The 12153-nt window shown below is 43.5% G+C and overlaps 1 protein-coding gene across 5 annotated transcripts in view; it reads right to left on the bottom strand.

Moving 5' to 3' along the window:
• Nucleotides 1-747: 747 nt before the first annotated feature.
• ankrd6b (ankyrin repeat domain 6b) overlaps nt 748-12153 on the bottom strand; it is a 32110-nt gene continuing 20704 nt past the window's right edge. For 3 of the 5 annotated variants that reach the window (XM_018743882.2, XM_018743883.2, XM_018743881.2), the window contains exons 3-17: nt 9939-10037; nt 9319-9636; nt 8547-8645; nt 8108-8206; nt 7732-7830; nt 7182-7280; nt 6777-6875; nt 6146-6223; nt 5651-5755; nt 4300-4434; nt 2757-2933; nt 2509-2661; nt 2222-2335; nt 1710-2013; nt 748-1424 (exon numbers count right to left, since the gene is read on the bottom strand). In XM_018743882.2, coding sequence (XP_018599398.1) covers nt 865-1424; nt 1710-2013; nt 2222-2335; nt 2509-2661; nt 2757-2933; nt 4300-4434; nt 5651-5755; nt 6146-6223; nt 6777-6875; nt 7182-7280; nt 7732-7830; nt 8108-8206; nt 8547-8645; nt 9319-9636; nt 9939-10037 — 2538 coding nt within the window. In that variant the 3' untranslated portion in view covers nt 748-864. The remainder of the gene's footprint in view (nt 1425-1709; nt 2014-2221; nt 2336-2508; nt 2662-2756; nt 2934-4299; nt 4435-5650; nt 5756-6145; nt 6224-6776; nt 6876-7181; nt 7281-7731; nt 7831-8107; nt 8207-8546; nt 8646-9318; nt 9637-9938; nt 10038-12153) is intronic. The other 2 variants (XM_018743884.2, XM_018743885.2) reach the window with 2 other exon arrangements.

Genomic DNA, 12153 nt, shown 5'->3' with positions numbered 1-12153 from the left:
CACACTTAAAACACGAGAATGTAAATGCTTTGCCTCCTTGAATTAAGTTTGTCGTGGCAGTGTCACATGGTTTTAGAAATCTTGGAGTTTAATACCAAGAAAGGTAATTCTTATAAAACAAGAAAATTGTACAAGTCTTATTAAAAGTAGTTTTTCCTTTAAAGTAACAAAGGGAAACTGAAGGTGGTTGAATTTTAACTTCACAGGTTGTCCCAAGGCTCAGGTTAGTAGCTTGCAAGGTTAAGGTAACCTGTTTCATCTCCAGTACTCCTTTCAGAGAGCTGCTTTTTGGAATCCCTTCTCCACTGTAAATATTTATTTATTCTCACTACAGCACATATAATACATACAGCAGCTCAGACTAGCTTAAAGGTCAGTGAGGAGGTCACCAGATTCAAGTTTTGTGTGTGTGTGAGAGAGAGAGAGAAGGCTTACAAAAGTGAAGTGTACAGCACTGACTGTGGATGGTACAGCACCACAAAACTGAAGGACTACTGTGTTTAGGCACGATCTTTCGGTGTGATTCTTTCAGGTCGTCTTATAAATACTGTTGGATTTGGGACCCTTGTGGCAAAACTGCAAGATTGTGGTGAAAAGACCAAACACACACACACAGGTCATCAGCAGGTTTGCATTACAGGCAACGATATGATGCAAAGCACAGGCTGAGCTGGTGTTTTCTGCTGGCAGTGTAATGGCTCAGCTTATGAACTACGTGTGTCCATATGACCACTATTGTACTGTGTGCACATGGGACTTTTACCGTGAATTCAGCTTCAGTGGGGAAAAAAACAAAAGAAATAGAAGTGTGTTTTTCTTCCCCCCCCCTATAATGTGAAGTCCATTCTGGCTACTGGCTTTTTGCTAGCTGTCCTCGTGTGCTTTAGTCCTGAGCAGCCGCAGCTCTTCTTCTAGGTAGCCGATTCGTTCAAGCAGGGCTGCCCGGTCCTGTTGAGCGCGCTGGTCCGCCTGCCACCGAGCCTCTTGGATCTTTCTCTCATACCATCGCTCCATTTGTGTAGAGACAGCCTCAAAGAAGTACTGAGTCACCTCCAGTGCATGCATTTTGTCCCGCTCCTGCGCAAAGGAGGGCTCCGATGGACGATCAAAGACCTCCAGTGTCTGCACGGCGGCTGCCCGGGCCTTGGTCCTACCCTGGGAGTGCTTCTTATGGTGCCGACTCCGGTCTCGGTTGTGCTTGTCGCCGCTGCGCCGCTCTATGGCGGGAGAGAGACTGCTGGCCCTGCTGGCCCGAGAGTGCCGTGGCCCGAGGTCCGGCGTGTCCGGTTCCTGCAGTTCTCGATGTGGCCTGCGGGTGTCAGCAGTGGGTCGCGACCGCTCTTTTGGTCGGACTACTTGAGGAGAAGACGGCAGGGACTTGACTGGGGTGGGGCTGCAAACCTCTGCCATATTCTGTCTGTCATCTACAAGGAAGAAAACAAAACATAGAACATTATTACTGATGTGTTCAATTGGTTACTGTGGTATTGTCATATTATGAAATGAGAAAAAATATACAAGTATGCAAATCAAATATGTGAAGTCCTATTTGTCTGATTTTCTTGTGTGCAACAACGAAACAAAGGCTGAGAATAACTGATGCTGATTATATAATGGTTACATAACTGCAGAGTTGCATGTACAGAAGCTGAACCCCAGCTGTTGGGATGTGTGAAGTGATCCAGGCACCCGTCACACACTGAAACTACCTGGGGAGCTGTCCACCTGAACCACAAAGTAATGATTGCTTGGGGCCTCCTCAGGGGCGGCAGCAGTGGCCCCAGTTTCCTCACGTGGACCTGGCAGAACGCTGGCGTCTGAGGCCAGCGATTTGGCACTTCCCGCTGGGAGAGGAGATAGCACGGCGAGGCCCTCGGAATCTGCCTCTAGAAAATTCTCCGGAAGGGACGGGGACTGACGCAGCTTGGCACTTCGGGAGTCCCCAGCAAAGCGCGCCTCAATGTTGTGGATCTTAGACCTGCACCAGTTCTTGAGCTCGTTGACCGCTGACGCCTGTGTAAAGGAGCGGGGGAAATGGGTGGCTGAGCTGTGTGAACAAGGAATGTGGCCACAGCAATTAGTAAAAGGCCAGAACTCACGCACTATGTCACATTGCTGTGAATGCAGATGTGACTCAGATGGCCTATTATATTTCTTGCATTCGTCAACTGGGTGACATCAGTAAGACTCTGTGGGAGCGAGTGACCAAGGCATGCTTCACCTGTCTTTTCTCAGTCTCCTGCCGATCCATGTTGGCTCTCTGCTCAATGCGCTGAATGCACTCCATCCGCTCCGCTGACACACGCTCCAGGGTTATCTTGTCAAGCGCTTTTATCTTTTTACATAAAAAATGGAACCTTCACTTGCAGATATAACAGCAAAATCTTTTTTCTCTAAATGCAAATACAGTCTTTTGTTTGTCCTTTAGTAGAAAGCATGGTCTGAACAATCAAGGACCGCCATGCCAAGTAAAAGGTTGTACTGCGCACATCCATGGTGAAGCCATACCTGGTGTTTGTTCTTGCGGTCAAGCTGCCCCAGTTTGGAGTTAATTTGTTCTTGGACTATTTGAATCTCAGACTTCATTTCCTCTTTCGTTGCTTCCAGCTGGTTCTCTAGTTTGTTGATGAGAGGCTCACAGCGGCAGCCATTCAGTGGAGCCTTTGAAAGTGGGGAAAAATAGCTACACGTGAAGTTCTTAGTTACAAAACTACGCAAGACAGATGAAAATGACAACATTGCAGCTGAAGGCTCACCTGCATGATCTTTCCATCCTTGTCACGGTAGAGTGTGTACAACTGATAGGCCTTGTAGCTGTGAGGAGGCAACGGCTGTGGGAGGGGTGGGGAGGAGCCAGGTACTTTACTCCTCTTCCGGTGTGCTGTTTCAATATGTTTGTTCTCTCGCCGTGAAAGGGGGTCAGACAGCGAAGGCTGCAACAACACCGAGCAGATGTTGCCTTTACTGCAAACCTCAGAAGGAGAAAACAGACTGATCTTGTAGTAATGGAAGATCTCAAAGGGACTATTTATCTTAGGGAAGATACTACTGTTTTGTATTAAGAGTACTTCTCCGATATGAGAAGTCCTCCTGCAGCCGTAATCTTTTCCACATCCATAAAATCCACTAGTACCTCACCGTATTCCATATAGCTCCTGGTTCAGCCTCTGTTGCTATACATTTATTTATTTTGCAGACATTTTTCTCCAAATCCAAGTATGATTAATATTATGTATTTAGCAAACAGCTTTGTCCAAGAACTTGCAGTGTTTGACACTCTGAACTCAACTCCCTATAATCATTTACCCATCAGTACACCACAGGAATGTAACACTCGCTGTGGGCCATTTCAGCCACCAGTTCACCTGAAACACAGGACTTTGGACTGTGGGAGGAAACGGGAGCACCGAGAGGAAACCCACATGAGCAAGGGGAGAACTTGCAAACTCCATACAGACTGAGTGGGGATTGAACCCATATCCTCTGACACTATCCAGATGCTGTGGGATAACACCAATATTCACTGTGCCTAGACTACTGCAGTTCCACCCTGTCTGGTCTGCCATCAAGTCTTTTTACAAAATGATACAGGACACTGGTACAACACATTGCCTCTCTGCATTTCCATTGGCTTCCTGTGTTTGCACACATCAAGTTTAAGGCTCTGGTTACAGCCTACAAAACTCAAATTACAAGCACCCTTCTACTTACATCCCCGTAGGAATGCTGGGATCTCTGACCATCTGCTCATCCATGTCACAAAGGGTTCTGCATCTAAAGCCTTTCCGTTCTCAGTCTCAGCCCAATGTGATGGAATAAACCCGCTCTGTCCCTCAGCATCGCTGATTCTCCTTGAGCATGCAAGAAGTCTTAAAACTTAACTTTCACCCCTTTCTATCTTGAGCTCTTGAAACTTTTGTAAGTTAGTCTGTCACCACCTGCTGGTTTTTACTTACCTTTTTCCTGCTTAAATATCACTGGAATAGGTCACCCCTGGAATAAACGTGGTATGAAAATTGCTGAAGTACAGTTTGACACAGCCATCTAAGTTGTCCATCTGTTATGGGATGCATTTCTGTTTATTCTGAGCTGTACATTCATCTGGATCAAAGCATTTCGCAAATTGATAAATATAAATCCATCGGTGAATATTAAGACAGTAAATCTTGTTTTGCATAAGCTGTTTAGTTTTTCTTTTTTTCTCTTATAGAGCTATAGAACGTTTGAAATATCAGGTTTGCTGGACTGCAACTTGATCCTCGGAAAAGGTTCATAGTAGCCTACTGCTCTGTCACACACCTTCTCCTTCAGTGTTTGACGGTTCCTCTTGGCAGAAGCCTCCACCGTACTGTCACCTGGTTCGTTCCTGCTCTCCCCCCTCCTGGGACTTACAAGATCACTGCTGTGGGTATCATCAGCTGCAGATGCACTTTCCTGTTGCAAGGGGAGTATGTCAAACTGTTAGCTGCAGCAGGTACATTGTTCAGCTGGTTCTGCACACTGCCAGCTGTGGTAGAAGAGCACCCAGTGTTGTACTCAGAAAGGTCCTAGTTCGTACCAAGCATTTTCAGTGACCTTGTTATAGTCAGATGAAGTGTGTCCTTGCTCTCCAGTGAATGTTCCTGCTATTGTAAGGCTTAGGTTGAAACATAGATTTAAAAAGCACATTCTTCTGTGTCACAATGAATAAAAGATGAATAACACATATGTTCATCCACTTTTAAAGGTTTAGATTCTGTAAAAACCTCAGACCTCCAACAAAGCTATTATAAATACTCTGTAGCACTTCCATCCATTCTTAGAAACTGCTTGTCCTGTGCAGTGTTGCAGTCTCTGCAGTCTGTCCTGGAAAGGGCACAAGACAGGATATACCCCCTGCCATGATGTCAATACATTGCACAGTAACACATTTCATTCATTTCTAAACATTAAAACCTGGTGAAAAATTGCTGAAAACAAAAATGTAATATCCACAGCCTCCCATTCAATGCTGTTGACAGATTAATTTTATAAACAGTTCCAGTGTTTGTCAGCTACAGGCTACTTTCTATTTAAACATTTACAAAATGAATAAAAGCCTAATAAAACAGATGTTCCTTAATTTGCAAGTAAACTTTTGGAAATATCTTGGGTATAGCTATTTAAAATACTATAAGCTATGTTAAAATGAAAACTAGAAATGATGAAAAATAGATGTATTGTCTACAGAAACCACTGCTTAATGCAGATTGACTACTCTTTCATCCCATCAACATGTACAACTCTCCTCAGCTTGTTACTGATCGCTGAAATTAGGAACACCAGACAGGAGCTGTAAACATTGTAGAAGTGTGTGGACTGAAGGTGCTGCCTCACCTCTAAAGTGTTTATATACCTTTTGAGGGCATTTTGTTGGAAGGCAGGAACTGGAAACAATTTTTTCTCTGCAAGAACATATTTGTATCTTTGAAAATTCATATCTTAAATGTTTGTAACACAAAGGACCGATGTGATTCATTTATTAATATTTCAGGTATTTTGAACGAGTGACATAAGTCATTGGAGACCCACTGGTTGCAACCAGTTGCATCAGTGTTGTTTTTATGAATCATGTTCCCCACAAGAGAGGGTTTGTCCATTTGTCTTACTCAGTCCTAAACCAGTCCATTACCTTGCTGGGCAGCATCTCATCCCTGGGAACTGACTGTGCTCGCCTCTCTGCTTTCAGCTTGTCCCTTTGTTTTCTCACACTCCTGCCCCGTGTGAAGCTCTGCACCTGGTCAGCAGGGAGAGACAACCATCAAAGGCGTAAGGGATCTGGATTGACTTGTATGTTCATCTGATTCTAAAATGTATCCAGAATATGTTCTTCAAGTACAGACTGAGAATCCAGCTGCTTAGCAACTGACTTGTTCATGGGCTAAGGAGAAAACTTAGAGAATTGTGATTTAATCTGTAGGCACAATGTGCACAGTGAGATCAACACACAGTGGCAATATTTGCAAAGTCTACCAGTCCAACCACAGAAGAAAGAACCAAAATCCAGCTTGGCCCAGAGTTGAGAATGATATGACAGGACACCTCAGCCGCACTACAGCTAGCATGCAGTGGAAGTGGTTACAGGGTTAGGGTGCTGTGAGTGAACGAGTATCTCACAATAACTGACCTGAGGAGCCTTGGTGAGAAGCAGGGCCACATCAGGGTTATTGTGCTCCCGGGCTAAATCCAATGGTGTCTTGCCAGCCTACACGCAGAGAGCAGAGGGTCAGCTAGGGAGAGACTAGCCAACATTTGAACACGCTTACACACTCAAGTTTAAGTTTCAGATTGTACTATCACGCGTATTTGAGGAAAACTGTGAAATTGTGGTGCTACAATTCTCTCTTCCTACTGTAACATACATTAGGCAGCGGTGAGGTCATAAACGAAACAGTGCGGTTGCACAAACAAGCTGTGTTAATCCTGCATCTGAACACCCGTACAGAAAACGTGACATGCTACCTGTCCACAGAATTTCTCAAAGAAAAATGACTTCAGCAGTTGTCACTTTTTTTTTTAATCTATATTTCTAATTAGGACATAGATCAAAAAAAGTGACAAGGACCACACACTAGTCTCAGATAATATGAAGTTCACATAAATGGTGTAAAGTCAGGACAGTAGTAGAACTCCTGCCAGCCCTAGATTGTTTTGATAACACTGCTTCTACACTCCTGTCAATTGATCCCAAGCAGAGAGAATTACAGTTCCCCACAGAGGGTAATTTACAGTAGGAAGTAGCTCCCGGCAGCACTCACGCCGTTGTGCACCAAACTGTCTGCGCCTGCCTCTAGCAGCAGCCGTGCTGTCTTCTTGTGGTTCAGAGCAGCAGCCACATGGAGGGAGGTGTCTCCATTCTATTTCAAAGATGTGCTTTCATGATTACCACCATCATGTGTAAGTTTACTCAAAGCAGGGCCACCTCAAATTACTCATGCCAAGGAAAAGCAAAGCTCCTTAAAAAAAAAGAACCTTAAGAAATCTAAATGTAATTCTGTGCATGCATTAATTGTAATATTACCGATTTATGTAAAGACAATGTATATTGTTCACTTAACACTACTGTCAAATAAGCAGTAGTCATTTGTTTAAATTCCATCTTAAAAACCTCCTGAAATGTCATTGACGGGGGGGCATGCTGTGTGCTCACCACACGCACTGACCTGATTCTTCTCAGTCACAGAGCAGAATGTGCCTAGGAGAATCCGAATCACAGTCACATGATTATAACGTGCTGCAACATGCAAGCACGTATCACCGAGCTGAAACAAAAAAAAGAGGGTTCATGTTCGATAGAGCTGGATGAGCCAAGATTGGTGGTGACTGGTGGTAAAAACACTGTCCTGGTGCAACAGGGATTCATCTGGGATGCTTTGGCTGTGTGAGAAAATATTTTCTTTATGTGCAACACTCAGTTCCACCATAAGCCAGCCCCAAACCAAGTAGAAATGTTATGAAACAAGAGCTCACTAGCCATCTATTAAATACATTTTAATATATCTGAGCTCAGTACATAAAGGATTAATGCGCTGCATAGTTAAACTCTTTTTCAATTTAGTAAAATGTAATTATTTAGTCAGGTTTACAATTCCCAAGTTCTCTATATTACATGCTGCTGGCATTTCATAGTAAGGCACATAATACAAACTGCTGAGAAGAGTGCAGAGCTGTTTTCTCTGCACAACTGGCTCTACAGTCATAGGTACAACTCACATTGTTCTTGCTGTCGGGCCTTGAGCCTCCAAGTAGGAGGATTCGGGAGCTCTGAGTATGGCCGTTCTGGCACGAAAGGTGGAGGGCTGTGTTGCCAGCCTGAACAGGGAGAATGGATGAAAGGGTATTCAAAATGTAAACCCACCCAAGGGCAGTTAATTTGTGCTCAAAATCCAAACCCAACTCTGGGGTCAGCAAAGGGAGACACGGTCATCATTTCACTATTCCATACTGCATTGCCCTGTACCCGTGGCAAACTGCCCTAATCACTCCTGCCCCCCAAGTCCTCTTCTGTGCCAGTGAAAGGAGGCCAGGATGCTTTCACATTTTGGAGCCCTTCGGGTCATTGTTCCCTATTCACATTCAACCGCTTCACCTTGTTTTTTGCGTGCACGTTAGCTCCAGCCTTGACAAGCAGTTTGACAGATTGACTGAATCCATGCCAAGAAACCTCGTGCAGGGCTGTATTGCCATCCTGCGAGTAAACAAGAGTCATGGGAGCATGTGCAACAACCATTCTGAATATCTAGCTTGCAAGCTGTTGTCCATCAGCTGTCTCTTTTCTGTATTTGCTATTATAATGTGAGGAACAGCTGATTTCAGTCCTTGTCAACACCATCTGTTGCCCTCAACAAATATACTAATAATATATATATTTAATAATTACACAAATATAATAGTAGTAACAATACAATAAAAGATAAGAATTAACACCGATACTGACACTGTTTGAAGTGACTTACAGTAAGCACCAAATCATTAAGATGCTATGTACTCTGTCATTTTTGCAGATGGTCAGTGTGTTTGGTGTGTACCTTGTCTTGTCTGTCCAGAGCACACCCTTCCTGGATAAGAGCTGAGATGATGTCATTGTTTCCCACCACAGCTGCCCGATGTAGAGCTGTCTGGTCACCCTGGCAACACAGTCATAGACAGCGCAGCTCAGTCAAGTTATCGTTATCAAGAGTTTCTGCTCTAATTCAAGTTAACTTGGCAATAATGACATGACTGTGATAAACACTCTACTTTAGCTTGAGAGGTGCCAATATGACATTTTATTTAATATGCTTGCTCAAATTATGGATGAATACTTTATTAAAATCAGCCCTCCATAATCTTAGTCAGATGTGACATAGGAAAAGAACACTGTGAAACAGTAGAATCAATCCTAATTTTTATGGCCAAGTTCACTTAAATTACAGCACGGTGGGAGTGCTTCAACTGCTAAACACAGATTATTGACCCAAAAAACAAGAATGTTAGACAAATAACAGCTGTTATAAAGCCATCTCGCTTTCCACAGCTGCACAGCACAAATTACATTCATCTTTGGTTTTTTAGAGAGTTTCAACAATGCAAGGCTACAAAGAAAGTGAAAGGGTACAGATGAGCTCTGATGCCTTAAAGACCACCGCAAAGCAACATTCCTGCCCACACAAAGAATCATTTTCTGGGAAGGAGACATTTAGCAGACCAGGTAAAGACAGTGGCAGGAAAAAGCCGCAAGCCAGTTGGGTTGGCGTTCCAGGTGAGAGAACAGGACAGCTAAGCACTGGGGACCATGCCGCTCGGTGTGGGCTCTCTAACCTCCTTCATTCCCTCTGATCTTCTAGGCCTTCTCCTAGTCACTCTCCTCTGCTTTTTCTCCACTCCCCCCTCCCTGATTCTGGCCAGTGACTCTTCAGTCACACCGGGCGACCTGGCGGGGGCTGTTTGGGAACTTAGTGACCAGTCAGAGACAGCCTGGGAGGTGAAGAGGGTCAGGAGGGGACACCTGAGATCTGAACTCGTAAATTGTGGAGAACTGGCTCCGTAAAGATGGCAGTCGTAATAATCCCACTCCAGGCCACTGGAGGTCATCGTAATGATTGCAGTAGTCCTCCACAAAACTGAACAAAAGGGTGTCTATGGGGAGATGCAGACATTCAAAAAGATCTGGTTATATTCATGCCCTGCAAGCTATTTTTCTTTGTTCCTGAAGTAAATCTCCTCAAATAAAAAAATGAGCGAAATTTAGTAGTGTCAGAAAAAGTGCTTTTACTAGAGTAGTCAGATATGTATTGCATTTGCAGTCTCAAGTTTAAAATGTCTGTGAAAAGTGGACTTTTAACAAGCAAAACCATACTGCAGCAGAATGCAGACAGTGTAGAACTTGAAATGGAGAGAGGAACGAGCACCTTTGGGAGATGTCATCTATCTAAACTTACATCATCCTGGATGTCCAGGTCACAGCCAGCCTTCAGCAGGATGCGCACGACCTCAAGGTGGCCTTTGTAGGCGGCCAGGTGCAGGGCAGTACGGCCGTACTGAGGATGCAGAACATACAAACATATAGCGTACTGTTACATTCAGGACATCAGCATGACAGTGACACAAGGGGTCATTAAAGCAGCAGGGTGCAATCTGTCTCTGCAGATTCAATTTGCATAATGAACTGCTAATGGGGGGGGGAGGAACACTTAATCCGTGGTTAAAAACAAGTAGAAAAAAACCCAGGCCATGAGTCATTGGACTGATAATACAAATCCAGCAAGCTCTTACGTTAAAAATCACTGTCAAAATATTTATCCAGTGGGTCAAAAGCCAGCACAATACAGGCTTTTTAACATCCAACTTTTTCAACGTCTTTTGGATTTTTTTTGCGTTCTTTGGCTGAGTTTTGCATCGCCTTGTGTTTGCGCATCATCTTCTTCTGGTAACCTGACACTATGGAACTAAAGCTCAAATCACAGGAGTATCTGCTTTCTTCATAGTCAGACTCTCAACAGTGATCTGCATTAGATAAATTGGTGTGTTGGTGTTTGTGTTGCGTAAGCAGCAGGCCTTGTTACGGAAACCGGTTGAACCATACAGATGAGGTTTGCTCATGAGTTACTGAAGTGTTTCGACCTCATTTTCATTCTCCCAATTGGTGCTCTGCTGTAGAACTGCAATTCTGATCCTGCACCAGTGCACGTAACTGTTAATGGAGGAAGCGTGTTGGAAACGCAGCCCAAGGGAATGGCTCAAAACACACTCCAAAGCGGAAACAGCTAGAATACTCTCACTGGGCCCTCCACATACATAACTACTGAAAAGCTATTGTTGGTCAGGGGTATTTAGCTACAGAAGCATAATAAAGTATTTATCAGAATTTCCAGTACCAGAGGATATAATAAGGCTTGTCTCTGCCCTTACTTGGAAAATATTGATACTTTGTTTCCTGACTACAAGGAGAATTGGGAAGCTATAATGCCCATAGAATGTATCCCTGATATTTTGAGAAACAGTGTCTCAGGTAAAAAAAAAAAAAAAAATCCATACTGTTTCCTGACACACCACAGCCAAAACTATTTAATCACCTGTGAGTTTAATACAGCATAATTAAGGGCTGATATTCTTCCTGAGACAGTGTGTTGTGTTAAACCTTTAATTACTGTGCTCTGCTCCATTCCATTGTTGAACCACAATGAGGGATTCTACGGCATTCAAGGGCATGCCACCAAGAGCCTGGCCTGGTCTGGGCCAAAACCTGGAGTTGTATTTCCCGCAGCCCTGCTTGGAGAGATGCCATCGACACATTTCAGGTGAACTCATTCAAGAAGCTACTGTCTCCCAGGCAACCAGAGAGAGCACTTGAGGTTCTGGCCCTTGTCCTCTCCCATTCCACCCTTCCCCATTTCTTTCACCTTCTCTCTAACCAACTCTACCTACACCAGTTTCTCTCTATCTACAACCCCCTCATTTTTTGTCTCTGTCTGACCCCTTATAACCTTTGTACCTGTTTTCACTTTTCCTTTCCCTCCTTTCTGTTTCAGCCTTAGCAATTGGAATTTTCAAACCAAATCTCAATCCTCATGTTCCTGGATTATGTATTTATTGGAGATTGAAGCCAAAACATAATGCATGAAATATGCCTGAATATCCTGGCTTGAAGCAGGCCAGCACAAAATCTTTTCCTTGAAGCTAGAGAGAAGAATTTTTTGGATGACCTGAAAAAGCTTTAGTTATGTATAGCTCTTCAGAGACCACAGTGCAGATGGAGAAGTAGAGTTTCACCACGTAATTTTGAGTTATATTGCACAGAGTATAAGGTAAACACTCCAAGTTGAGGCAGTGCTATCTTTTAAAAGTGTTAAGAAATTTATTTTATGATGCTCAAGAAAAATAATCAGTGTCTTAACTGTGCATGTAATTTTTCACGTCACAGATGTAAACCATGCAAGTCTGGAGTTAAAAAAATGCCAAAATGTAAGTGATCTGACTTCAAGGTCTGCTTTAAAGCTCTGAAGTTTTATCTTTATTAAGGCTCTTAGTTTGACAACCCAAAGACAAGCAGTTGAAGTGCATATTTATCTTCGGGACTTTATTGTGTAAGCTTTTTGCCATAAGTCAGTACATAATAATATAATGTGATGTAGAAAGCCTCATTTTATTTCTATG

Source organism: Scleropages formosus, chromosome 1 (assembly GCF_900964775.1).
Source record: "Scleropages formosus chromosome 1, fSclFor1.1, whole genome shotgun sequence".
Classification (NCBI taxonomy): domain Eukaryota; kingdom Metazoa; phylum Chordata; class Actinopteri; order Osteoglossiformes; family Osteoglossidae; genus Scleropages; species Scleropages formosus.
Note: the sequence above shows the minus strand (reverse complement) of the source record. Positions and strands in the feature narration are given on the sequence as shown.